Source organism: Haliotis rubra, unplaced genomic scaffold, assembly GCF_003918875.1.
Source record: "Haliotis rubra isolate DU_JTF1 unplaced genomic scaffold, ASM391887v1 Scf1563, whole genome shotgun sequence".
NCBI lineage: Eukaryota > Metazoa > Mollusca > Gastropoda > Lepetellida > Haliotidae > Haliotis > Haliotis rubra.
In genome coordinates, this window is record NW_025765518.1 from 47,536 (window position 1) to 74,712 (window position 27,177).

At 39.0% G+C, this 27,177-nt stretch overlaps 1 protein-coding gene across 1 annotated transcript; it reads right to left on the reverse strand.

The window, feature by feature from the left end:
* Positions 1-1,652: 1,652 nt before the first annotated feature.
* On the reverse strand, positions 1,653-27,177 carry LOC124270985 (prestin-like). Its single transcript, XM_046706055.1, has 17 exons — positions 26,556-27,177; positions 21,220-21,330; positions 18,658-18,872; positions 17,968-18,132; positions 17,280-17,435; positions 16,589-16,671; positions 16,329-16,476; positions 15,961-16,074; positions 15,495-15,572; positions 14,227-14,322; positions 13,832-13,938; positions 13,420-13,489; positions 12,244-12,408; positions 11,651-11,875; positions 11,017-11,071; positions 5,868-5,998; positions 1,653-3,112 (listed from the first exon to the last, which is right to left on the reverse strand). Exons 1-17 carry the CDS (start codon positions 26,860-26,862, stop codon positions 3,095-3,097), a joined length of 2,244 nt encoding a protein of 747 aa, XP_046562011.1. The 5' UTR covers positions 26,863-27,177; the 3' UTR covers positions 1,653-3,094.

The window sequence follows — 27,177 nt, forward strand, 5'->3', positions numbered from 1 at the left end:
ATAAACTTAGGCCAAAGGTTCGTTTCGTAAGCGATATGTTTACACTCCTGGACGTTTCAGGAATCAGCTGACAGTAGAGGCTCGCAAATACCCACATTTGTACAAAAGTGACCCACTCGAGCATGTTATTCCGGGATGAACCGAATAGGAAGTTACGGAAAAGGGCGAGTGGTGACGAATGGTGTATGTTGCGACTGAGTATGGTTTTACGCCGCAATATTCCAGCAATGACATACCAAATCACATTGTAACAGTGAAAATCTGGGTTAGAAGTGGTCTTCAGTAACCCATTCTTGCCGTCGTAAAAGGCGACTAACGGGATCGGGTGGTCAGGCTCGCTGAATTGATTGACACGTCATCGTATCCAAACTGCATTGAGCGATGCTCATACTATTGACCACTGGAAAGCCTGGTCCAGGTTCGATAATTTACAGACCGCCGCCATGGCTGGATTATTGCTGAGTGCGGCGTAAAACAACGATCAATCAACCGACCCATATATTGGTAATCGGTCTTCAAGTGTGAACTCGAGACGATCAGGGTTAGAATGAGTCTTGGGTTACCCGTGCTTGTTGTAAGAGAAGAGTAACAGGATCGGGTGGTCCGGCTCGCTGACTTGGTTGACACATGTCATCGTATCCCAATGTCGTAGACTGATGCTCATGATGTCAATCACTGGATTGTCTGGTCCAGACTCGATTATTTACATATGCGCTGTCATATAGGTGGAATATTGCGGATTGATTAATCAAAGAAGGTGAGGTGAGGTGAAATTGGGTTTAACGTGGTACTTGAGAATATTTCGCTCATATGACGACGTGCATGCATGAATACCCCACTCGGACACATTATACTGACTCCGAGCCGACCAGTCCTTGTTGTACCCATTAATGCCGAGCGCCAGGCAGGGACCAACAAGTGCCATATTTTAACGTCTTTTGGTATGACGCGGTCGGGGATCGAACCCGCGACCTTCCGCTCTCCGGGCGGACGCTCTAACCACTACACCACGGAGGATTAATCAAAGAAATTACGAGCTGATGCTCAAATAGCCATGTGTGTATTAGTGTATGTATGTCTGTATATACATGCTTGTAATATGAAGGCGATCTGTAGCTAAGAATCTGGATCCAAAAATCAAGTGATTGCTAATGTGAGCAACGACCCATGATGTCTGCGTGCTAGGACACATAATCAACCTCCTAACTGCGTAGATCGATGCTCATGCTGTTGATCACTGGATTGTCTGGTCCAGACTCAATCGTTTACAGACCGCCGCCATATAGCTGGAATAGTGCTGAGTGCGGCGTAAAACAACAACCAAACCAAACCATTCTTATTACCCAGGCAAGGTTGTTATTGTTGCACAATTTTAAAAGTTATTTTCAACAATAAGCTCTGCTTATCTTAATTACAGTGAGAGTACTTTTCCTTCACACAGGTCACATAATTTCCTTCTATACCAAGGGCCATGCATGCATGCCGTGTTTTGTATATTGTACAGTTCCAGTATGAGAATTCGGCCACCGACTTTCCACTCATATAGGTGGACAGGAGCCCAGCCTTGCCATCCATAAGTACTGATAAATGACAAGAGTCACATCCTCAGTCACACACATGAGCACAATTTATATATCAACATGAACACAAAATACATCAATAAAATCATTTATTTCTAGTTCCGATACATTTTGCCCACAGATTTCGGGTACTCCTGAGTAATAACAAGACACCAGTTTATCCCCATTCGTCACCATTCGCACCTTTCCGTAAGCCACGGAATGACACGAATGGTTACGGATGTAGTTCAACAACTGAACACCGGTCTGTCACAGAAAGATGCTCGCGGTGCATTCTGCAAATGTAGAGGTGTAACGCATTGTCTATACACGATAAGGATGATGATTACATTTTTTAATGATTGTGACATAATCACCATAATATTTTCACTAGAATTGTTTCCATAGATACACTTTCGAGTTTAGATGTCATTTATGGAAAATATTTGTACACAAACGTATTTACAAGTAATTTGATGAAGTATATACACATGAAAGACCATGACATCAACACTGATATGAATTTATTTACATAGGAATATTCTACTCCCTCGCATACTTTCTAAGCAAAATAAGTACTACGTCTTACTACGATCTACTAATAACTGCCCATAAAGTTGATACAACTATATGTTGAACATTCGTCACCACTCGCGTATTTCCGTAAGGTTTTGTCACGGAATGACACGAGTTGGTCACGTGAATATGTTCAGGACGAGGCTATAGTCACGTGGTATATGATACAAACCAGTGACAACACAGATGCTAATTTTAACGCTAATGTGACAAAGACATCCACAAAGAAGGAACTGTTTTAAATCCAAAAAACATGCGCTGACAACCTTTTAGTGTTTCAGTGGATGTCATTTTTATGCGAGTTGGTGTATAACCTTAAATTTGAACAATTCAACAACCTTTCGTGTGTGTAAGTGTGAAAAGCATATTTTGATTGAAAGGAAATATCTTCCGTGATTGCACAATCTAGGTAATGAAGTGTTTATCCGAAAGAGGAACATATGAGGGTAAACATGCATACCGATACGGAGCTTTTGGGAGCCTCCAGTCCCGGAATTACAGACTTGTGTATATGATCCCAGATATAAACGTTCCATTTCCTTCATGAGTAGTAACCCATCCTCGGTTAACCAGGGAATTATATCCGTTGTATATACAATGTCTCTCTGCGTTACATGAGTTTCTATTGAAAATCTTAAATTTCCATACACGCTGTCAATTACTCTCGCCCTCGAAGGTATTATGATTGTTCGTTAATCTTAGCCTCGTTTCGGACGTTTTGATTGTGAATGAGTTTTAAAAAAAATTTCAATTTAATGGAAAATCAAGGATGGTATTCGAGAGTAACTAACACCTCAAAGAATCTTTTATCCACACAATTGAGAATTGCAGACCGAGTAGCTTCTATTCGCTTCCAAAAACGGCATATGGTAAGACATGGCCTTGACCTCCACTTGTCCGGCTTGACTTTGAAACTCTCGGTTCAAGGATGCGCTGATAAAATATCTCAGAAGTGGTGTCTACATGTGTGTGATATACTGAAACAAAAAAAGGACATGATCTCAGTAAGGAACCTGGTACGTCAAACAACGTCTTCGTTTTGTTGCCAATAGAAGACACTGTATATATTCAAATTGAAGCAATACTGTTACAAATATACAGTGTCATGGTTAAATATATGTCACTGAGAAGTCAGGTTATATCAGTGTTATCAGAAAACCTATTAATAAACAATATTGACAAAGTATAATTTACATTATTACCTTATCATATGTGTATGACATATATCTAGCAATTATAATATAACATATATATAGCAACTATTGAATATATGATGAGCCTGTGTAGGGCTAGCATCAATAATATTGTTGGTCGTGTTAGGAATATTTAAAAGTTTAAACAAATAATTAAGGTAGAGAAAGTGTTAATCACATATATCTAACTGTGCGGTGCAAAGCTATGAACTCAACATGAAATGAAACACAAAGAAGCAAACATAAAAGAATGACATTAATTTTGTGCGGTGCAATGATGTTTATCAGTGAACTAAAATTGTTATGTAATTAGAAAGTGGAGATCGAAACTATTAGCGTCACAACAATTCTACAGTTAAATATTGTTCAAGACCTTCTTCGAGTTGGCATCTTCAATCTATGTGAGAGAATGAAAAAATTGCCACGTTGAGCAATGTTAAAGCCATATTTGAGCTGCCCGAAAATCAGCCAGTCTTGCTTCGGCAGTTGTTAAAATGAGCAACGAATCAAGATTTCTTAGTAAAGAATGAACCATACAACTGTATGGGTGACAACTTCCTATTTCTTGTCATAACATACCATATACTTCTCACCATTTGGTTGTAGTCACTTTTAGTTAGATAACGATGTAAGAATCTATATCGAAACGTCGCTTTGTGCAGTAAACAAGAAATTGTCATCCACATAGTTGATGTTTCATTTCTTAACGCACCAATCTAGAATGCCGATCAAACAATTAGCTTTTTTCACATTGTTTTCAACCGAATCTCATTTTGGTCGACTCAAATTGATTGTTTAGATTAGTCGCTGACCCAAAATATGCATTGCGTTCTTATAGATGGTTGTATTTCACACTAATGGTGCGGTACGCGATCACTATGGGAATTAATCAAAATGTAGACATTTAGTCGATCAACTAGTATACACTGGCAATTCGAGAGACTATCACAGGAGTTTTGTTTTCAATTGCTTTGGACCAATATTGAAAGTCTCAGAAAAGAATGAATGTCTGATAAACATTGTCATTATTGTGATGATGATGTTGAAGACAAACACCATGTGTAATTAGTATGCCCACTCTTTGTCAAATATTGTAAACGTTATTTATCAGCCTATTAATATTCACCCCTAGTATGGTGAAATATGTCCAGTTGATGAATAGTCCATGCCGAAATGTTATTTTAAGTTTATCAAAGTGTGTGTACCACATCATGAGTGTATATAAACAAAATGTAACTTCTTGAGTCAAATATTAATGTGTTTAGGCTATTGAAATATGTGAACCCACCAACCAACCACAATTGTGATTTTAAACATTATGCTTTGTTTTGTTCTAGAAATAAAGAAATTGAACTTGATAAAATGATAAAACTGTATGCTGGTTCATTAACACTACATCCAAGAGGCTGATTGGTCCGTCTATGGTTTTGCCAGATACTTCATTTCTGTTATAATCAAACTGTGAGCATGTTCAATGAAAGAACTGAGTCGTGAATACGGAGATGAGAATATATAAGTCTTGTAATGCACACAAAACTCAAAATAAAGGCTCGCAAATCCTGAAATAAAACTAAATCATTAGAAAAGGGTAAAGGAAATCTACTGTAAGTCAGGGAAATAAAGACTAGAAACAAGAATAAAAAGCAAATGATAAGTGAACTAAATAGAAAGATCTACAAAGTATACAACATCGAGGAGACAGCTCTCTGATCGAGTGAGTGGTTTACCACTGAAAACGACGTCATGATTGAACTGGCAATAACTTGTCCTCTATAGTGGGTTCCGTCAGGTCCAATTCCTGAAAACAATCTGCTGTTTGTAGTCTGTGCCTGTTACAAGTTTGATGTCACTCTGAGTAAGGTGTTTGACGTCAGCATATATCATGACAGATTAACATGAGGAAATCTACATTTCAAGTTCAACTTCGCATTGGGGACTCATCAGCCATCATGGAATCGCGTCCCACACGACAAGGATAGTGCGGACAAACCAAAGATCATAATTATCATCATGACGAATCCGGGAGTCGAAACGCAATCAGCGGATCCTGGTACGTTTAAAGGAGGCAACTCAGTTGCCACCCGTACCGCTCTCACTAATGTCCAGATTACAAGTTCATGTAAAAAATGTCTAGCCTCTGTGAGCAAGAGTCTCCCTTAAGGCTGTTGTCCCAAGCAAGTCATACACACATAGCAAAAGGTATGTTAAAAAAGCGTAATTCAATATGCGAAAAACTGAATTGTGTAAGTAAGTGAACACCTACTGACAGAAAAAATAATTTACTACAAACTTAAACATCGAAGAAACATTTTAAATTTGAATAATCCTTTTGCGGATAAGCAAGAATGACGATAATTGTAAATGTGCAAACGTAAGCATTTTATGAACAAATACTTACAACGTATTAGTACAAGCGCACACAAAAGCTCATATGAATAATTTTACTCTACTTTATCAATTTAAGTACTGTGCCAATATATATAGTTTAGTATTTCAGCATAAGCGACAAGGAAGTAAATATTAGAATAGGAGAACGTACCACATCCTGGACGAGATCATTGGCTTTCCGTTCGGTAGAGGCCGCCATCACAGCATCATATGTCGTGAGGTAGATACAATCATGATATGTCTCCACGAACTTTGTTTCCTCCAGTACGTACCAGACCTCATCTGGAAAATAAAATAATTATTTATTATGAGTTTAAATATCACATGTACATGTATGTTTAATATAAATGGATCGACTTGCTACAGAGGCTGCTAAGCAATATATAACATATGTTATATACGTAGAGAAACAAATAAAGGAACACAGGAAAATTCAAGTGTTACATTTTTATTTTCCAGTTTTCTTCACCACAGCGCCACTCAAAGCTGGTGATGAAAACTAAAAAATTAAAGGAACACTTGAATTTTCCTGTGTTCCTTTATTTGTTTTTCTACGTATATATTTGGGATGACACTTCCGCAGTAAAATACAGATTCTAGTACAATTTTTGGTTTGAGTCCAATTCGGGATTCAAACCCATACTGAGATTGAGGCACCTATTCGCCAGCACACAAAGTCAGCACTCTAACCCACTGAGCCAAGTGGAAGTATATGGAGTAGTCAGGAGATGTGGTTGGGAGACTCATCGCATCATAGTTACGTGGATCAGTGATCATTATGTCAATCACTTGATTGTCTGGTTTTAGATACAACTGTCACATAGTTGCGGCGTTACACAACATATATAATAAAGGGGTATAACCGTGTATAGCATATATAGTTACTTAACATTTATAATAACCTTTCCTATATTATTGTTATCCGTTTACGTATACTAGAAGATATTTTAAGGTATTTTCCAAATGTATGTTTTTGAATTGTTGAAACGTTTTGCAAATTTAATCTAAGAATTAGCTGTCAAGCAGATTCCCATGACAATGGCGTTCGTTCTCTCAGTTGTAACATAAATCTAAACGTTATGCGGTGATACGTTAGACCAAAAACTAACTCGGTCAGCTGTGAATGTAAGTCAATGAATATAACTTCTACGTCTTTTCATATAAATGACGTTGAATAATGACCCGTCTTCCTGATATTTCAAATGTAGTTCATTTCAACCGAGTTTTGAAGATTATTTACAAATCAAAGTCTGCATGCATTAAAGTAAACCAGACAGCTGCTTTGTTCCTGGATGTTGAATTATAATACATGCAGACAATTTGCATATAATACGACCTGACCGAAAAGACGTTTGAAACGTCATAACGCTGACCTTGACAATATGCTAATTGTAAGTCGGGTAAATCTGTCAAGGTGTGTTTACACAGCATATTATGTGTTGTACAGTAAATATCACTGCTTATCTGATTAACCTGGTTGTCGGTGTGGCAACTGCCATCCAGCATGAGTGGTTGCTGTGTTGTCATGTGACACAGACTTACAAAACGAGGCTACATAACGGGGCTATATTCAGGGGGAGATAATTTGATAGGAATGTGATGACACCGATCAGTGTTTCGTCGTCTAAAAGCACTCAATATAAGTACAATTGAAACTTAAGTATCATTAATACAAATGTGGTGAAAATGTTGTATGGAGCTTAAATGTTTCGTCATTTGCATCAAAATTCAGTCTTGAAAACGCGTAAGGTTTTCATTTCAGTACAAATAAATGTCAAAATGTAACAGGTTCCGTTCTAGTACAAAGGATAACAACATGTAGTTTTTGAAAACAAAACATCTCATTTGTTTCCAAGGTTTTATTCCTAATTTGATAAAATAAGTAATTTACGTGAAACGCGCATGCTTTCTGTAATAGCTTCTCATAAGGAGGGAAAAAGGAGAAAATAGAATCATTAAAATATGCAACTTAAAATATTTTTTTTTTTTTAATACATTTTAAAAGATACTTATATCGCTACCAAAAGATATCGCTGCCATGTATATAGTGTTCCCACAATATACAAAAACCCCATTCACTTGTTAAGAGCTGCTCCTAAAAAAATAGAGGCGGAGAAAAAAAATAATAAACGTGTCAAAAGTGTCTAAAACTAACACGCATTCTGCGAATAAGAATGAAAAAAACCATTTACATTTATACAACACCCATTGTTTCAGAATACTGAACAAAGTGTCACCTATTGTCTACAGAATAAGCGTACATTATCAACTTGCTATGCAACAATACATCAGTGTATCTGACGCCCCTAACATAACACGTGGTACGTAGTTACGTCACCTAACGTCGACTGAAGGTGGAGCGTGATCCTCTCGTACCAGTAACGACAAGCTTAACCAACGTAATAAAAGTTTGATACGTTCCATCATGACGTCAAGGACAACATTTACACGGAAATTAAATAATTTTATACCGATGTTTAGTAGTTATGTACAAAACAAGAATATTAACGCTGTTTAATGGTGCTATAATATGCCATTATGAGAAAGAGGCTTGACACCACGTGGCCCGCCTCTGCGACAGAAGGAAAATGTCACATCAGCTGACAGACGTTATGGCATACTCTCATATAACGGTATTTTCTAAGGCCTGGTCGTTTATTATAGGGGGAGTGCGTGGGGGGCATTGGTCTTAAGATATTTGTTGATCCACCATGTTTATGTAACATATTTCCACCCCACCCTAAATACACGAAACCTCTTGTTCAGGCCCCCACCCATCCACTTCCCAGTATGGTGTTTAAATTTATCATAATTTTTTAATTAAAAAATAAATTAGAAGTGTCACATGTTCATGACATCGTAACCCTCTCATTCTCACCGGCCCGTCCATCCCCTATAATTTATACACAGCGTTTACTGTATGTCATACTGACATAAGAGGCTTAAGGTGTGATGGTACTAAGTGAGGTAATATATTAGGGTTGTGGTAGCCATGACGAACTACGGTAAGCATTCCAACACGAGTTTTCGCATCTTTGGTCATTAGATAAATAATAAATATTGTCAAAGTGTCCTCGTGAAGCGGAAATAACATTAAAAACGTAGGTTGTGGACGGAAGTACGCTAATCGAGACACACTTCTTTGCACTGGTGTCGACGTTGACAATTTGAAAAATGTTTCCTGGAGGAGTGAGTGAGTATGGTTTAACGCCGCTTTTAGCAATATTCCAGTAATATCACGGCTGGGGACACTAGAAATAGGCTTCACACATTGTACCCATTTGGGGAATCGAACCCGGGTCTTCGGCATGACGAGCGAACACTTTAACCATTAGACTACCCCACGCCCCTGTTTCCTGGAAAGGTTATGGGGAAAAAAACCTATGGAATATAAACTACTGAATCGCAAAGGGAAAAACCCTTTGAAAATGAACGAATAAATGAAACTACCTGAATCGCAAAAGTAAATGTATAGCTATAAGCTGTACACAATAGAATTGGTTCAATAAAGACTTACATGAAATGAATCTGAAACCACATGATTTGAAATTTTGTAAAATTGTGCCGAAAAATCCCATTTTTAAAATTTAAAGAAAAGATACCCATCAGCAGTTGTTTATAATGCGATGTATTTTAATTTTCAAGCTAAAAATCAATTTTATTTACAAGAAACTCAAATTATATCTTAAAAATATAACCATGTAGAAGTATTCTGTGAGAGCTGACTACGTGCCGGTAGAAATCAAGTTCTTAAGTTTCATATCGCTAAACAAAGAAATTTCAACTGGAAATGAAATACATGATGAAATTAAATGGTGTTATGAATAATAGCTTTTCTTGCTCAGTATATTTAGATCTGAATCACGACCATGACAAAAGAATATTTAGCGTTCTTAAGAATTTGAACCTGATTTTTAAAACAAAATTTTCAATTAATAAAACAATTTTTCAAATTTTATATTTTAAAAATAAGAAATTTTATCAATATTAACGAAAAGTAATATGACAATGTAAGCCGCAGGTAAAACTGTCACTACCATGTACAGATTGAGGGCAATAAATTGTCATGATTTGTATTGTCTAAAGTACAACATAATCCCTATGGAGCTGTTGTTCTGGTCTGTCCTATTATAGATTCTATGGTGATATGAGACAACTTTAACCTGTACACATTTCATCGTGTGTACTTCCTCATTCTGTGTTGACGCTGTTCTGTATTCACGGTAGACTGTCGTAACTCAACACTGAGGTGAGGTACTGACACCGGGTAAACAATAGATCATTTGTCTCTGTCCACAAAATGAAATCTTGTCATTTCTTGTCTTGTTACTAACACAGTAAAGATGAAGAATATTGGGACGTTATGATCCCAACGTTTTGTGTTTGGTTAATTGTGCTTCCTTGTATGGCATAAACGGGTCTCGGGAATGGGATGACAGGAGGTACTGGTTAAATGGGTTGGGCACAATGGGGTTCTTCTCTAAGTGACCACGTAAACAATACTCCAGTTACATCATGTTGTGTCTGATTCATATGGGGATTAAAGCCCGAAGTAATACAGGCTGTAGACGTCTATTCACGAGCACGGGTATAGCGTTCACAAACTTAACAATGTTATTTGGGCTATTCGACCACAGGATCTTGATATGCCTAAGGGGCGTAACTCTGCTCAGCGGGTTGAGGTGCCACCAATGAATGCTAATACATCATCAACTACGTTTGGCTTATAAATATATTAACATGTTAATATCTCACATGTATTTGTTGATTAACTAAGCTCATGAGCGTTTAACGAAATATTTTATACAAATGCAGTTTTAAGAGATTTACTTAAAAACCTTCCGAGCGGTATTGTTGGTCCAAACCTTCTGTACATACAAAATGTATCTGATGTCTTCAATTTTGAACCATTGTACTTACCCTGTGCAGGGTTTTAGAGAACAAAGACAAGATTCATGTTCTAGCTGACTAATGTTCCACACAGAAGTTCAAAAAAAAGTCATCCGTTCTAAATTACACTTGAAGCAATGGCTTATAAAATATAAGCCACCAAACCCTTTCAATATGAATATCTGATGATAGCTAGGTCTATTGTACAATTCCGACACTGTCTGCATGTGTTGACGGGTTAACGAATCTCTATCGAACAGTGATGATACAGTTTAGTTCACAAAAAGATGAGCGTATCCTGTGATACCGTTGCGCCCATCACAAACGCATGCAAAGACACGACATCTGAAACGATACCACCCACAACATAGGGTACAAGTAAAAATTGAAAGTTCTTAACGCATTCTTACCTCTGACATTACCAAGAAACACCGAAATTCCCACGTTATTGTAATCTGTGAAGATCTGAAACAGAACGAAACAGGAGCTGTAAAACCTCAAAACGACTCAAAGAATAACTAAACTGATTTTTTTTACCTCAACATACACAATGCAGACTCTTACATAATATCATTTGATAATTGTGACAATTACTAAGTGATGACTCCGTATTGTATCAACTGTCAACTTTAGTTTTAGTGAGTGAGTGAGTGAGTTGGGTTTTACGCCGCTTATAGCAGTATTCCAGCAATATCACGGCGAGGGGAACACCAGAAATGGGCTTAACACATTGTACCCATGTGGGGGATCAAACCCGGGTGTTCAGCATGACGAGCGAACGCCTTAACCACTAGGCTAACCCACCGCCCCTTTTCGTAAGAGGCGACTGAATGGATGTGACGATCAGGCTCGGTAGATGGACGATTACATGTCATTATATCGGAAAAGCTGGATCGATGTTCATGATGTCAATCACTGGATTGTCTGATCCAGACTCGATTATCAACAGACCGCCGTCTTATAGCTGCATATTATCGAGTGCGGCGTTCAACAACAATCAGTCAAAATAATCGGATGCTATATCAAACAATCTTGTCTCTTTACCTGTTTGAAGATTTTAACGCCGACTGGATCCATAAAGTGCATAGCGGAACAGTCAATGACGATGTGGTGGAACGGGCGGGGGTCCTCCACGATAACGCCAGACAGAGACATCCTCTTGTTCATCTTCTCATCGTTACATGGAGGATCGGGGTTGATGGTGATGCCGTTCTTCTTTGGTTCCAGTTGCAATACAGTGGTTCCTTCGTTGATCAACTGTTGCTGACTCTAAAAGAGTACCATAACATTGGTCAGTCAGAGGATTACATTGCACTGGGCAGCCACAAAGTGCCATAATATTGGTAAATTTGAATGTAACATAAAATTGGTTAGACAGAATGTGTCATGGTTACGGTAAGTCAGAAAGTGTCATAATATTTGTTAGACAACATGTTCCAAACTATTTATAAGTAAAAGTGCCATAATATTGGTAAATTAGATTGCATCATAACATTGGTAAGATATTTTTCAGAGTCAGAATGTACCGTACTACTTTAAGTATGAATGTACCATTCTATTGGATAGTCAGACTGTACCATACTTTTAGTAAGTAAGAAGACTTTGTGTTTCCAAAATGTCATTAAAGTGATGCTTACGTGCAGTCTGCTGAGATCTTGTTTTTGCAGTTTCTTCATCTTTTTCAGGATCCTCTCGGGCTTAGCACCCGTGACGGTGTACACGTGACGCATGAAGATGTCGGCGTTAGCGTAGTAGACGGGGGCGTTGAAGCCGACTACCTTTATGCCCTGATATTTCTCCGCCTTCAAAAAGAAATATTATGGGTTTTGTGAATATTCGATTTCTGTTCCGTACTTGATGACTTTTTCTTGTTCTCTGATATCGCCGAATTGATCGATATAAAAGCTAAAATTCACACGGGTGAAAAACTGTAAAAACTGGTTATTTATGAATCTCACTCTAGAGAAATAATATCAACGCCAGCGGGTAAAAGTTTCAAACTCTAAGGCTTCCGTCCACCATAATGACTGACTGACTGAGTTTTGGTTTTACGCCGCTTTTAGTAATATTCCAGCAACATCACGGCGGGGGACACCAGAAATGGGCTTCACACATTGTACCCATATGGTGATTCGAACCCGGGTCTTCGGCGTGACGAGCCAACGCTTTAACCACTAGGCTACCCCACCGCCCCTCCACCATAATGATATCGCCAGGGTAAAATGGTAAGACTTTTGTATTAAGGCTACACGGGGAAATCATTGAAAATATCTACGAGAGAATGGCAGGGTATAGTAAATAATCTGGAACGTTAACTGTCATGAAAACATTATTTTGCATTGATACTTTTTGTGAGAAAGACTTGAAATAAGGGAACAAGTTAAGGAGGCGAAGGTTGGACGAGCGGGAAATGTTGAGCGTTTGCGGGGTGTATTAAACTGGGGAATGGGAGGGGGGAGCGGAAGGGCCTAAGAGGGGTGGGTTATTGATAAACTGTTAGGGATAGGCAGGTTCAACTGAGTGAAGTTACAAAGCAAGCTTTATTTTAAACAGTATTCAGTAAAAGTCATATTGACACTTGCTGACACGATTTTAAACAAATAATAGAGACCATTCTCTTGTGCGATTTGATCGTGTAGCACACCCGGAAAAACGTGACATCAGTTCCAGAAAGGTACCCGTTTAAACTTTGTTCATAAAACTCCCGGAAATACCAAGCACGTTTTAATAGCTTGGGTCAGGCGATAGAACACGATTCGAGAGTAGCTTGCGTATTGTCAAGATACCATTACAATGAGTTATTGTACATTTACCTTTTCATATTGTGCACCCTTCTGGAGTACCTCCACATCCGAGACCTTCTCTAGTGATGAGGCTTTTGCTCTGTGAATCAATATTAGACACCCATAAGTTTAAAATGTAAATTTAATTAGCGTAGTTTCAAAACTGCTTTTAGCTTTTTGTATTATATATGTTAATACGTTTACAAATATGACTTCTGAATGAATATGCAAATTTAGTTTTAAGTTTTAATTAAACATGTATCTACGAAATTTTGTATAACCATAATAAACCATAATTAGGAGTGGAAGCTTTAACTCGTCATTCGTGCGGATTCCATTACCAACGCGTTCACATCATTGGCCGTGTGATTGCTGGAATGTTGCAGTATATAGCATTACTCACTCACTCACGACATATTGGTATTTGCAGGTCTCTACTTACAGCTGCGTCCTGACGACGACGGTGAAGAAGGAGAAGACGATGCCGATCATGAGGCCCATGTCAACGTGGAGGACCACAACGCACACGAACGTCACTATCCAGATAGCCTGCAACATCAACAACAACAACGTGTTAAATAGTACAAACAGGAGAACGAAAGAGAAACGGAGATATGCTGGTGATATTGCACAACTTGATACAGGTACATCTATAAAAAAATTCTTTCAGCAAGTCTACAACTATATGAAAACTTGGAAAGTTCTTTTCCAAATATTGTATTTTGTCTTTTGTTAAAGTGTAACCAGTGGGGCTTAATCTACATCATTTTTATTACGTATTCGTTTGTAATCAATGTTAATTTTGTTTCAACTTTTTGTTAGAATTGTGGTGCTTACACAGTCGTAGATGGAAATCCTCCAGAGTGATCTTAGTTCCAGGATCTGTAGGAACATGGACCTCAGTGCCACCATGATGATGGCAGACAACACGCACTGAAACAACATGGAAGTAGCAGATCAACAACACTGTCAGATTACAGGCTGTTACTGAGTATTTGATACCCGGTTATGTCTGGCTGTGTACAGTCACTGTGATATGTTTTCAGTAATATTCCTCTGCGTGAGGTCACGAGAGAATGCTATGACGTCTTAATACAATGGATGACATCACGTGCTTCGTAACAACTGAACACATCTGGTAAGCAAAATGCAGAGATAAAACAACAAAAATTGATGTGATTAAATTCGTGCTATCAATTTCACCAAGCCAACTGGCACGTGCGTTTAGTTTCTTTAAATTGGATTAATACTTGAATACTGAATATACGGTCAGGTCGAAACACACACTTTTATACATATTACATTGCCAATTACACACTCACGACACCTCACAGACAGATCTAGCTGTTTTTAAGTGTTGACTTTCTGTTAAACATCTATCACAGTCAAGATACGTCAGGGGAGTCCGCAGATGATATCCGCATTTAATCCACAGGGGTTCAAATCACTTTTTGGACAATAATTTTTGAAAAGAAAAATCTAGATCTTTGCAACCGTATATTGTTTTTATATGTTATGAGTAACTTATTTTTCAAATTTGAACCAAATCGGTGAAGAAATGGATACACTCATTACAGAAAATGAGTGGATTTTGTAGAAATTTCTCCCGCTACACTCACTACATAAAATGAGCGTAGGAGGAGAATTTTCTAAAAAACATCCATTTCTTCACGGATTTCGTTCAAATTTGAAAAATAAGTTACTCATGACATATAAAAACAATAAACGGTTGCAAAAATCTAGATTTCTATTTTTAAAAAATATTGTCCAAACAGTGATTCGAACCCAGTGATTTAATCAACCTCTGGAGTTAACTCTATTATTGCTCTTATCTGTACTGCCAATCTAGAATATACGCTGAACTGCTGGTTTCAATGTCCGTATTTCTTTGTGCTACTTTTGATGTCGCACAATGGAAATCTGCAGCATATTTACAACTCACACGATTATTACTTATTGCGTGTTGAACCTTAGAGTAAACCATATGTTTATTATATACGTTTACGTATACAGCTCGTGGAAACTATCGGTAGCATTAATCAACACTTGTGCAGAGTAAACACATAACTTCAGTACTCTGTCATAATCTCTCTGAAATAACGTACGTTAGGTAGAGACTGGAACAGGGGCCCAATGAAGAGGATCACAATGAGGACCAGACAGGCTGAGAAAATGCTGGTCACCTGAAATATATAAGTAATGAGTGAGTGAGTGAGTTGGGTGTAACGCTGCTTCCAACAGTATTACAGCTGGCTGATGATCGCCCGAAGGGATGCTGGTCTCAGACATTTACAACTTTGGTGAAACCCTCGAGCAGGGTATGGTGCAACCAAACCTGTAGACATAACCAGGACGAACCCGGGATTCGAACCACGACACGTTTACAGCACACCCATTGGACAATTCTCACAGCGAATTGCGGCATCTCGTGTCCAATGCCAAGAAAGGTATTTTGGAAACATTGTTGTACTGCAGTAAAACAGTCTGCGTGTGAAAGTAATAGACGCATTAAAGAGGAAGTTACACAAACATATGGTATTTGTTACGCTCATGATATAGGCGAGTGTGTACCTGAGTCTTGCCTCCGGCCGAATCCTGCACAGAGCTCCTGGAAACTGAGGCAGCGAAGGGGTAGCAGGAGAAAAAAGACCCGAACACATTGCCGAAACCATAGGCAACCAGTTCCTGGAGACAAAATTTTGAACACATACAGCCTTAGATTGGACAAACACTGTGGACATGCACATGAACACAGGAAGTGAATACATTGGATTATATGTGAATTAAGGCTTTCAACAGAAACATAAGAAATACATGCTATTTGTGTCATACTTCAACGGTTAAAAGAGGAAAAGTAAGAACTTTACTCATTTTTGTAGGAATAAATGTCATTCATTAGCTATGTATAAACATGTCGCAAACTAGAATACGTAATATACCTTGTTGGAGTCGATGTCGTAGTGGTGTTTGTTGGCCATGACGACGGCCAGGGATACAGACTGTGCGAACGCGACGATGGCGATGGCAATGCAGTCTGTGCCGTAACTGCTGACGTTGACGAAACTTGGCGGGGCGGGTACGGGCAAGCTGTAAATACATCCGACCCTTTACTCTTCTGGTGACCAATGGAAAGACTCACTGCCCATACGGAGAATTTAGAAGTTCTAACTACTAATGAATGTTTTTAAAATTGACTCACCCAGCAGGGATGTGGCCAACCGTCCTGATTCCCCACATTTCAACGAACCCTCCAAAATGGCTAGCAGCTGTACCGATCACAACCTGTGAAATTGAGAAGACTTTTATCCAACTTTTAAATGCTAGCGTCAAGACAATGTCCATTAACCTGAATCTATGTCAGTGTTTCAGGAGAAGTATTTGTGTCAGCGGTTTGGATCCTCGTGTAGTGGTTCGAATCATTTCTTAGGCAACTCAGACCATTGGTTTGTCAAAGCTATGAAGGTGGGTTTCAATACGCTGTCTGCGTCAACTTTGGTAATATTCATTTCCAATATTAAATATCAATAATCAATAATGACACTGTTCATATGGGTACAATGTGTGTGAAGCCCATTTCTGGTGTCGACCGCCATAATATTGCTAAAACTTTGCTAAAAGCGCGTAAAACTAAACTCACTCACATCCGTTATGGACATTTCTAGCCACACTAGAATGTCCAACTAGAATCAGGATCTGATCAGGGTTTCTCGTAGAAGAATCAAGGAGGTCTCTACTCTCGGTGGGGTAGAAGTGGTTAAAGCGTTGGCTCGTCGCCGAAGAAGATATTCAATGTGTTAAGTCATTTCTGGTGTCCCCCGCCGTGATATTGCTGGAATATTGCTAAAAGCGGCGTAAAACTAAACTCAGTCAGTCAGTCAAGATCTACTCACCACAATGAGTTCGATAGGGATGGGGACCTTCAGCTTGGCCTTGAACCTCTGGTTGATCTGCACCTTGACGAGGTAGATGATGACGATACAGATGAATGAGATGCCCATCTCCGGCAGGTTGGTGTTGGGCAACTCGCGGATGATGGCTTGGTACGTCTGTTCAGAAAGTAATAGATTAATTTCATATATAGACAGGTTAAAATCCGAAAATGACAAACCCAAGATGGAATAAGTGTTCATTTGAAATTACGAGAACTAAGGGGATTAATTCAGGAGTTGGTGTAGGTTTTACCGAAATTTAATGCACCCAATATGGATGACAACATCTTGTATATTACTTTGAGCGACGTTTCGGTGTATAGTCGTACACGTTGTCAAGCTAAGAATGCGTATGCTTCAATTTTGACTTAGCAACTTCTAATTTGCCGATGATTTAATTTAGTGATGCACCCCATGTTGTTTAAAATTATGTTCTACATTGCTATTTCAAATATCATCAAATACTCGGTTTAAGGGTTGGATATGTAGCCAAACGGTTTGAGCGGTCGCCCGTCACACTTGAATGGTTGGGTTTGCTTCCCACTGTATTGTCCTCTCTGATATTGCCGGAATGTTGCTTAGGTGACGAAAGACTTTCACTTTCACAACCCCATTCATTCAGATTCTACGAACTCTCAAACAGACTCACTCTGATTATCTGGAACAGGTTTGGGAACCTAGGAATCTTGATCCCAAAGACGTATTTGACCTGGCTGGTGAACACGTGAACTGCCGCTCCGGTGGTGAATCCGCTGACCAGTGAGTCGGACATGTAGGTGGTCAAGAACCCCACACGAAATATGCCCATGCCGACCTGTCAACAGAGAATAACATGATGATAAAACGTCAAATAACTACCATTTAATCATTTAACCTATTCTTCTAAGAAGAGTGTGTGAGTCTAGTTTTCCGCCGCACTCAGCAATATTCCAGCTATATGGCGGTCTTCTCAGAAGAACATGGTAAAGTAAAACATGCACCTAAATAGAGAACACTGTTATAAACACTGATGAATGAGTAGTGATTGTCTATTTAGTAATTTCACGGTATTTATAGTCATATATATTTCGACTGATCATTCTTTAAATATAGATGGGTTAATACATCCCGTTTATATATCGCACACTCCTTAATCCAAACACTTATCTTAAATGATCTCTATGAAAGGAAGCAAAGCTAGGATGATAAAATTAGTTTCGCATCTGTTTCGTAAACGAAGCTAGGGGCGATAGTTTCGCACATGTGTGCTCATAGCTGTTGTTCTTTTTGAAGTGATGGTGATACACAAAACATCCGTATCGATTAACAAGGGTCGTTTGTATTGTCAAGGTCATATCACCTGGATGAGGCCCGTGAGAAAACACACAGTCGCAGCAACAGATATCTTGAACCGTATCTCGTCCTCGGACACGGCAACCTGTTCCGGTGACCCATCAGACCCGTTCAGTCCCAGTATAGTAGTGTTCTCTATCTGTAGGCCTCGCGCCTCTCTCCACAGGTTGGTTTGTGTGGCGACTATACCCCCTGTCATCAGACTCACAACCGCTACAGTACCTGGAAGGATGGAGGATACGCTGAATTAAACATTGATACCTAGATTGGCACGAATTGTGTAAAATAGTGAGTGAGTATGGTTTTACGCCGCTTTTAGCAATATTCGAGCCTTACCACGACAAGGGACACCAGAAATGAGCTTCACACATTGTACCCATGTAGGGAATCGAACCCACATCGAACGCTTTAACCACTTGGCTACCCTACCGACCCTTGTCTAAAATATTGACTTTCGATCTTTGGTTTAAATATATAATAGAATGAAGCCACACGAATCTCTTCATTTATGAAACAGATGAAATCTTAACTTGACAAAGAATTCTCAGCCTGCTTAGGTGTTTTCGCATATTCGGCAAATCATTCGGCAAATTAGGCATTCGTGCACATTGCGCTTTTTCAAAAGGGTTTCGTATTATTTACATACCTCCGTCATATAGCTGGAAAATTGCTGTGTCGTTAAACAACAAACAAACAAACAATAGGGTTTTGTGTTGTCACCTAGGTCAGTGGCTTGACCTTTGGCTTTTCACATTCAAGGGCAAGAAGTCTGGTGGGTTTGGGCATGAAATAGGTACGACACAAAGAGATCGAAGGTAAAAGCTTTTGTCCATTTTTATGGTACACTGATTGCCTTGCAGAGGTAAAAAGGTTACAGTATAATTGTTTCTTCCGTTCTGGTGTCAACGTGTCAACAAATGGCGATCAAGTACTAACATAAATCTAACTGACATCTATGTCCAACCTGACAGGATGTTTTAGCTTAGTAAAAAGTCTAGATACATTGTCATTTGTTCCGGAAATATTATTACCAGTTTGTTTCACGGATTGTGAGAGAGTAGTTCTAGTCTAGTAAATGAACACATTTTACAGAAAAACAGTTCTTAAATCATCTTAATAAAAGATAATGAAAATGAGCTTAGGGACTTTCTTCTTTTACAGACTGCAGTAATCTAGACTTGCCACATATGATAGACTTGCATGAGCATTCCTGGATATCATTTCAGGTTCCGGATGGCATTCCGTGATTGTATATTTGTTATTCAAGTGGTGAATCGTGTTAAACGTAGTAATATTCATGAATATGTGTACTCTCGTTCGTAATAACCATTCCTTCAATATAACAGCATTGGGGGTAATGTGTACGGACGGTCTATACAAGCAACACAAAAACGTATCTCTGTCACGAAAAGGACGTATCGCAACATTCTGTGCTGTGTATCCGTCGCCTTAAAGAAACGTCTGATTTCTTACCCAATTCCCTGTTCCGCTTTAAATTAATGTACGCAATTAAGTGTGGTATTTTTATGTAACACTCCAGAGAAGTTGGTCAGGATTTCAACACGTTATATTCCCATGGCCTCACGGATGCCTACCATTCTTTATCATACAACAGTGACACATTTCTTAACACGGCATTACCATGTTAAAGGCCTGCTGACTTTGGAAATCCCCACAGAACCTTATCAAATACATCTACTCCATCGACACACCGAGACATTCTTTTATTAACGCGGTGTAATTGGATGGATGAAATGTTCAAATAAGAGGCAAAAACGTTTTTAAATTGACGGCGGTTATTGTCGTGAAAAAACTCGCGGTTATTCAGACAGGTGTCCTTGAACCGAACTTTCAGTGCGATCTTGAAGAATACAGGATTCTTTTTCAAAACTGGTCTTGTCTTTTGTTTGTTAAAGTTAAAAGGTTATGTGTCTTGGCTTAACAGGTGCGAGACAGAAATGTAAGAACGTGTCCAGTGATATAAACATACTTCTTCAGCCACGTCCCCGTTCAGGATGAGGGCGGTAGGATAGCCTAATGGTTAAAGCGATCACTCGTCACACCGAAGGCCCGGGTTCGATTCCCCACATGGGTGTCCCCCACCGTGATATTGCTGGAATATTGCTAAAAACGGTGTAAAACCTAACTCACTTACTCACCATTCAGGATATAGTGAATATAGGTTATACTGAATATATTTATCTTTATGCTTTTATGATTTCACGTCACTGAAAATGTACATAGATACTGTACAAATATTAGTGTTTTTTGTTATTTTAACAGACACTTTTAACATTTATGCTATTATGATTCGACAACAATGTGTACAATCATGTGTACATTTGTTTTCTAATGATTGAACTTCATAATAACTTTTGCAAACTTTATATAGGTGCCCCGTGTCGAAAGATAATCAATTACACGTGTGTTTGTTGTTTAACACTCCACTCAGATATAGTCCAACTATATAGCGGTGGTATGTAAATAATCGAGCCTGTACCAGACAATCCAGTCCGGAAAACGGGGTTGCCGGATTAACAAGATTTCTCTGTATGAACACCATTCTTACCCATTGAGATCTGCTTAGACGTCCCGAATATGAAGTAGACGAGCACGGGGAAGAACGACATGTAGAGCCCGACCACGGGGGGCATGTCCGCCAACATAGAGTACGCCATACCTGCAACAGAACGGATGAATGAGGAGTGAGTGAATGAACGGTCGTCAGTGTTACACTCGACATACTTCAGCTGTTAAATAATTGATTCAGAACAGACAATCAGTGATGGATGTAATAAGCAGACTCCATTAGTGTTAATAAAAACGCCGTGAACCAGGTCAGTGAACTGGACCACTGCACCATTTAGTAAGGTCATACGACATGCATAGGGAATTTAGGACCAATTCTAACCGGAACTGTTCAAGACGAAAATGAATCAGATGAGCATCATGTATTAAAAATATATATTAAATGTTACCAGTGTTATAGTGAATCTATTTTAAACACATTTTATTTGTATATTGTATTATTCTTTACGTTAAATAATGCAACAAGCCTGTAACGTTCTGTTGTTTTCTGGTTCATCGTATGCAATCCTAATGTCATGCTGCCCCGGGCGATTGCATCCCATGTCGACATATACAATCTAGGTGCAGCGTTTTATAATACTTTTAAACTATTTTGCATGTTATATGAAATTTAAATACAATTTGCATGCAAAGGTGAAAACTGAGATGTAAGCATATTTTATAATCTCTCCTGTACACTTCAGAGTCATATATGACTTTAGAGTACTTATACATTGCTTATTATGTGGCCTACATGTTTAAGGACAATGTCCTCATAAATATTAACACCATCATTAATCAGAAGCCAAAATATAAAAATGTCAAATACGACATCACTGAAATTGTTCGTTTCAACAACAACACTTTCGTTATCAAAACACGCTTCTAATTGTGTTTTTTTCAAGGCCTCTGACACAATTATATACCCGGGATGACGCAAAGATGACGCAAGGATGACGCAATTATACTTCAATGATTCAGTAATGACGACATATGTGCGTCATGAACGGGATGGACAACTGTTATTGCAAATAATCCTGCGGGTAGAGTTGTTTTCGTATATCATATGTGTTCCAGAAATTACAAACATACCATTGTCTTATAAAAAAATAACTTTTACACTACGAAAAGACTTGATCCTTCAGCATTGGACCTCCCTTTTTGCAACTCTTATGAATATTAACATGTATGACATTATCAGGCGCGAATACGATCACGTGAGGTCAAGGACAGATGCTTCACCCGACAGGTGACATGGAGTGCAGCTTATTTCAACAACTGCTTTACTGTAACATATACTGTTTCTTCCGGGTCAGCCATCCGTACACTGAGTGACAAACACCAAAGAGTGATGATCGTATTTCCATGCGCTGAAGGTGACTTCGACATAAAGCCTTGCACTGAACGTATTGTATTCCTTAAATGTCCATAGTAACCTTTCAATGTCAAATAATAGTATCAAATTATGACATTAATGGCCTTTCAGTTATATAAGGTTTCTCCATAAAACAGATATGCCTTTGGAAGCATGTTATATATTAATATGCCAATACATATATGGGCGTTTCATCTTCAGCAAATATTAAGTGCAACTGTAAGCTTAGAATCTCCCCGTCCATGATCGATGGAAATCTAACAGTGATCGATGAAAATAATACTGTTGTTATATTGTTTATCGATGCATGCATGAGGGTATTTATGTGCAAATAACAGACACATGTATTTATGTTTTGTTGAATATGACATAGATATTTTTCAGACACCCGAATCGAATTACACCAATATAACCGATTACGTTAAGAAACCAACAGAAAAAGGTCGTATTATTGAAGTACACAAGAGAGTGGTGGGTTAGCACTCTGGTTAAAGCGTTGGGTCGCAGTGACCCGAACAACTCGGGTTTGATTCCCATATTGGTCAGACTCTTGTTTATGATATTGATTTATTCGTAGTTCCAATACAGGCGTAGTGTCAATATGATACCAATATCGCCATCTTGCTTGTCTGGAAATAGTGAGTGAGTGAGTGAGATGGGCCTTACGCCGCTTTTAGCAATGTTCCAGCAATATCACGGCGGGGAAAACCAGAAATGGGTTTCACACATTGTACCCTTGTGGGGAATCGAACCCGGGTCTTCGTCGTGACGAGCGAACTCTTTAGCCACTAGGCTACCCCACCGCCCTGTCTGGAAATAGGGGAGTTTACACCGAAAAATCGCTTTGTAGAGTTAGTGAGCTGGCTTGTACGCTGCCTTTAGCAATATTACAGCAATATAAGGACGGGGGGCACCAGAAATGGGATTCATACATTGTACACATATGGAGAATCGAACCCGTACCTTCGGCATGACCAGCGAACGCTTTAACCACTAGGCTACCCCATCTCCCCATTTTGTGTAGAAAATGTATGTGTACCTGTACCTTTACACCTGTCCCGTACACTTTTTTCTTTGCCTGACAGATGTTTACGGATACGGCTTCAAGAGCGCCTGTTGTGAAGTCACGTTATGTTATATGCCCCGTGTAATTCCTCCTTATATTCTGTTTCAAATGCGTGTTTAGATGTACGATTTTCTCTGAGAGAAGAATAGCAGTTTATGAAATATTCACTTTGCATTCGAAAATATTGATAAATTAGTCAATTTCTCGCCCTTTAACTAGCCGATGGTATTTACCGCACACTTTTCTTTTCATCAAAAGTGTACCAACATCGTGTCCTTCTCAACCATTTTAGTCTAAAGGGGCGGTGGGGTAGCCTAGTGGTTAAAGCGTTCGCTCGTCTCGCCGAAGGCCCGGGTTTGATTCCCCACATGGGTACAATGTGTGAAGCCCATTTCTGGTGTCCCCCGCCGTGATAAGGCTGGAATATTGCTAAAAGCGGCGTGAAACCCAACTCACACACTCATTCATTTTTAGTCCAAAATAAGTCATGTTTCGGCTTATGAACTGCATCTTTTCCCACAGTCTTAAAGTTGGAAATGTTGTATGTGAGGTCCTGAACGCTTATAGCATCTCTGAATGTAAAGTGACTTTCTCTATTTGAATGCCGGAAGTTTTGAAATTCCAAAACAAGAAACGTCAATAAAACGAGTGGACGCCAAAACATCCCTTTACCCTATCTCAAGCTAATAGACGTGACGTTTTCACCAAGCGCAATAAAGCAGAGGATCCGCGTTCCTTAAATAGATACACAAACGAAGGGCTGGGATCAATATTTGCTTGTTAATTATCGTACATTTGTAAACATCAGATGATCCAGTCAAAGGCATTCTCATCAACAACTCTCCAATAACAATGGTCCTAACACATGAGGAAACCCGACCCTTGGTGTTTTCGTCTTAATCCTTAAACATCAACAATAACCGCCACGGGGGTAGCCTGCCCTGTGTGATTGTTCTATTGCCAGTATCTGACATATTGACACGTACAGAAACGGCAGGACGTCATGATATGTGTCAATCTTTTAACGATTGTGTTTTAATTTGTTTCCTCAAGGTCAAATCTTATGAACATGCGCACGCTATGTTCTACCTGTTTATTGCTATAAAATAATTAAGAGCGACATACACAGATCGAGCCGAGTACGTGTGCTTGTTTGAATACGAGCATTATGAGGTTTGACATTTCTAAAGACTAACAGGTTTCATATGGTGTACGAATAGCTCTTTATAAATTCGCAGCACGAAAACATTTTTTTTACAATTTTGCTCTGTATATGGCACCAGTAGTGGCCAGGAAACTATTTTATTTTGGACTGGCGTCAATTCTCTGTCATTTTGGGATATTGTACCAAGTGTCGCATAGGACATTTTATAAACTTAAATTTGATAGGTTAACCTGAGATGCAAAGAGATGCTTGGATCTCAAGGTCATTACGTGTCATGCATCACAGATGAAGGTTTTGTCAGTTTTGTCTGACTTTATAGCTGTCTGAGACACTCCGATTCATCTGCATGGAACATTTATGTAACATCTGCATTCATTTATGCATGCATAACAGGTATGACATATAGATAGAGTAGCAAATATTAGGATATAGTGCTAACTGGAAGACACGTGAAATGGCCACATCATACGTACACATATAGTAGCCCCAACATAAATTTACATAGTATAGCCACACCATACAGATCAATACAGAAGCCCCAACATAGATTTACATAGTATAGCCACACCATACTGATCAATATAGTAGCCCCAACATAGATTTCCATAGCCTAGCCACACCATACAGATCAATATAGTAGCCCCAACATAGATTTACATAGTATAGCCACACCATACAGATCAATATAGTAGCCCCAACATAGATTTACATAGTATAGCCACACCATACAGATCAATACAGTAGCCCCAACATAGATTTACATAGTATAGCCACACCATACAGATCAATATAGTAGCCCCAACGTCGACTTTCATACTTTAGCTGTATCATACAGATCACAATAGTAGCCCCAACATCAATTTCCTTAACCTAGCCACACCATACAGATCAATATAGTAGCCCCAACATCAACTTTCATACTTTAGCTGTATCATACAGATCACAATAGTAGCCCCAACATCGACTTTCTATAACCTAGCCACACCATACAGATCAATATAGTAGCCCTAACAGCAATTTCAATAGCCTAGCCACACCATTCAGTTCAATATAGTAGCCCCAACATCGACTTTCATACTTTAGCTGTATCATACAGATCACCATAGTAACACCAACATCAACTTTCATAGTATAGCCACACCATACTGATCAATATAGTAGCCCCAACATAGATTTACATAGCATAGCCACGCCATACAGATAAAAAAAGTAGCCCCTAACATCAATTTCCATAGCCTAACCACACCATACTGATCAATATAGTAGCCCCAACATAGATTTACATAGCATAGCCACGCCATACAGATCAATATAGTAGCCCCTAACATCAATTTCTATAGCCTAGCCACACCATACAGATCAATATAATAGCCCAACATAGATTTACATAGTATAGCCACACCATACAGATCAATACAGTAGCCCAACATAGAGTTACATAGTATATCCGTATCATACACATAAAAATATAGTAGTCCCAACACAAATTTACATAGTATAGCCACACCATACAGATCAATACAGTAGCCCAACATAGAGATACATAGTATAGCCACACCATACAGATCAATACAGTAGCCCAACATAGAGTTACATAGTATATCCGTATCATACAGATAAAAATATAGTAGCCCCAACACAAATTTACATAGTAGAGCTACACCATACAGACATTCAGGCCAATCTTTCAGAAAAAAGCAAATAATTCTAGTTGTAAGTAAAGTAAATTACCTTGCGGTAGCTGCATAATTCCCACCGTCAGTCCAGCGATGATGTCGTTAGGAAGATCCGATCGCCACTTGTACTTTCTCATGATCTTCAAGAACGGGAGAAAACTGAACAGACACTTTTTCCTCTTGGTCGGCGTGCATTCACACGCATCTCGTGCTTTCTGTCTAATTGACTCAGTGACACTTTTCTGTGTGGTACCAGTCTTCATGAATTGGTTCCTGAAAGTCTGGGTCTTGTACAGAGGTCTCCGGATGGAGACACATTCCGACCCCCCATCCGGTGCCCTGTGGCTATAGTTATCTGTCATAGCAGCTCGTATGACCAGTGGCAACAAAACTTAAAAGTCAAAATCTTCTTAAAGCAAAGTGAATGAATGGGCTGCAACCGTCTTTAAAAAGGCCAACTTGTTTCAGAGATGTTAAAACGCTTATAAAAATATCTTACAACACAGCGCAAACAATGACAAATAAGAGTGTCTGTGAAATGTGGCAAGCAATACGCGCACCTGCTCTTAGATTGTCTTCAGCAAGCAGCACGTCACGTGGTCGCGGTAGTATTTGCAGAGGAGTCCCAGCAGGAATACCTGTGCCGACGGTGGAGGAACACACAGTGCATCTCTCTG

What these genes read in the sequence shown, in the direction of transcription:
- LOC124270985 (XM_046706055.1), bottom strand. Translation starts at nt 26,862, where the DNA reads ATGACAGATAACTATAGCCACAGGGCACCGGATGGGGGGTCGGAATGT. An exon ending in TCCCTATCGAACTCATTGTG is followed by an intron (nt 16,672 to 17,279) that starts GTGAGTAGATCT and finishes TCAATTTCACAG; the next exon opens with GTTGTGATCGGTACAGCTGC. An exon ending in AGGGTGCACAATATGAAAAG is followed by an intron (nt 12,409 to 13,419) that starts GTAAATGTACAA and finishes TTCTTTTTGAAG; the next exon opens with GCGGAGAAATATCAGGGCAT.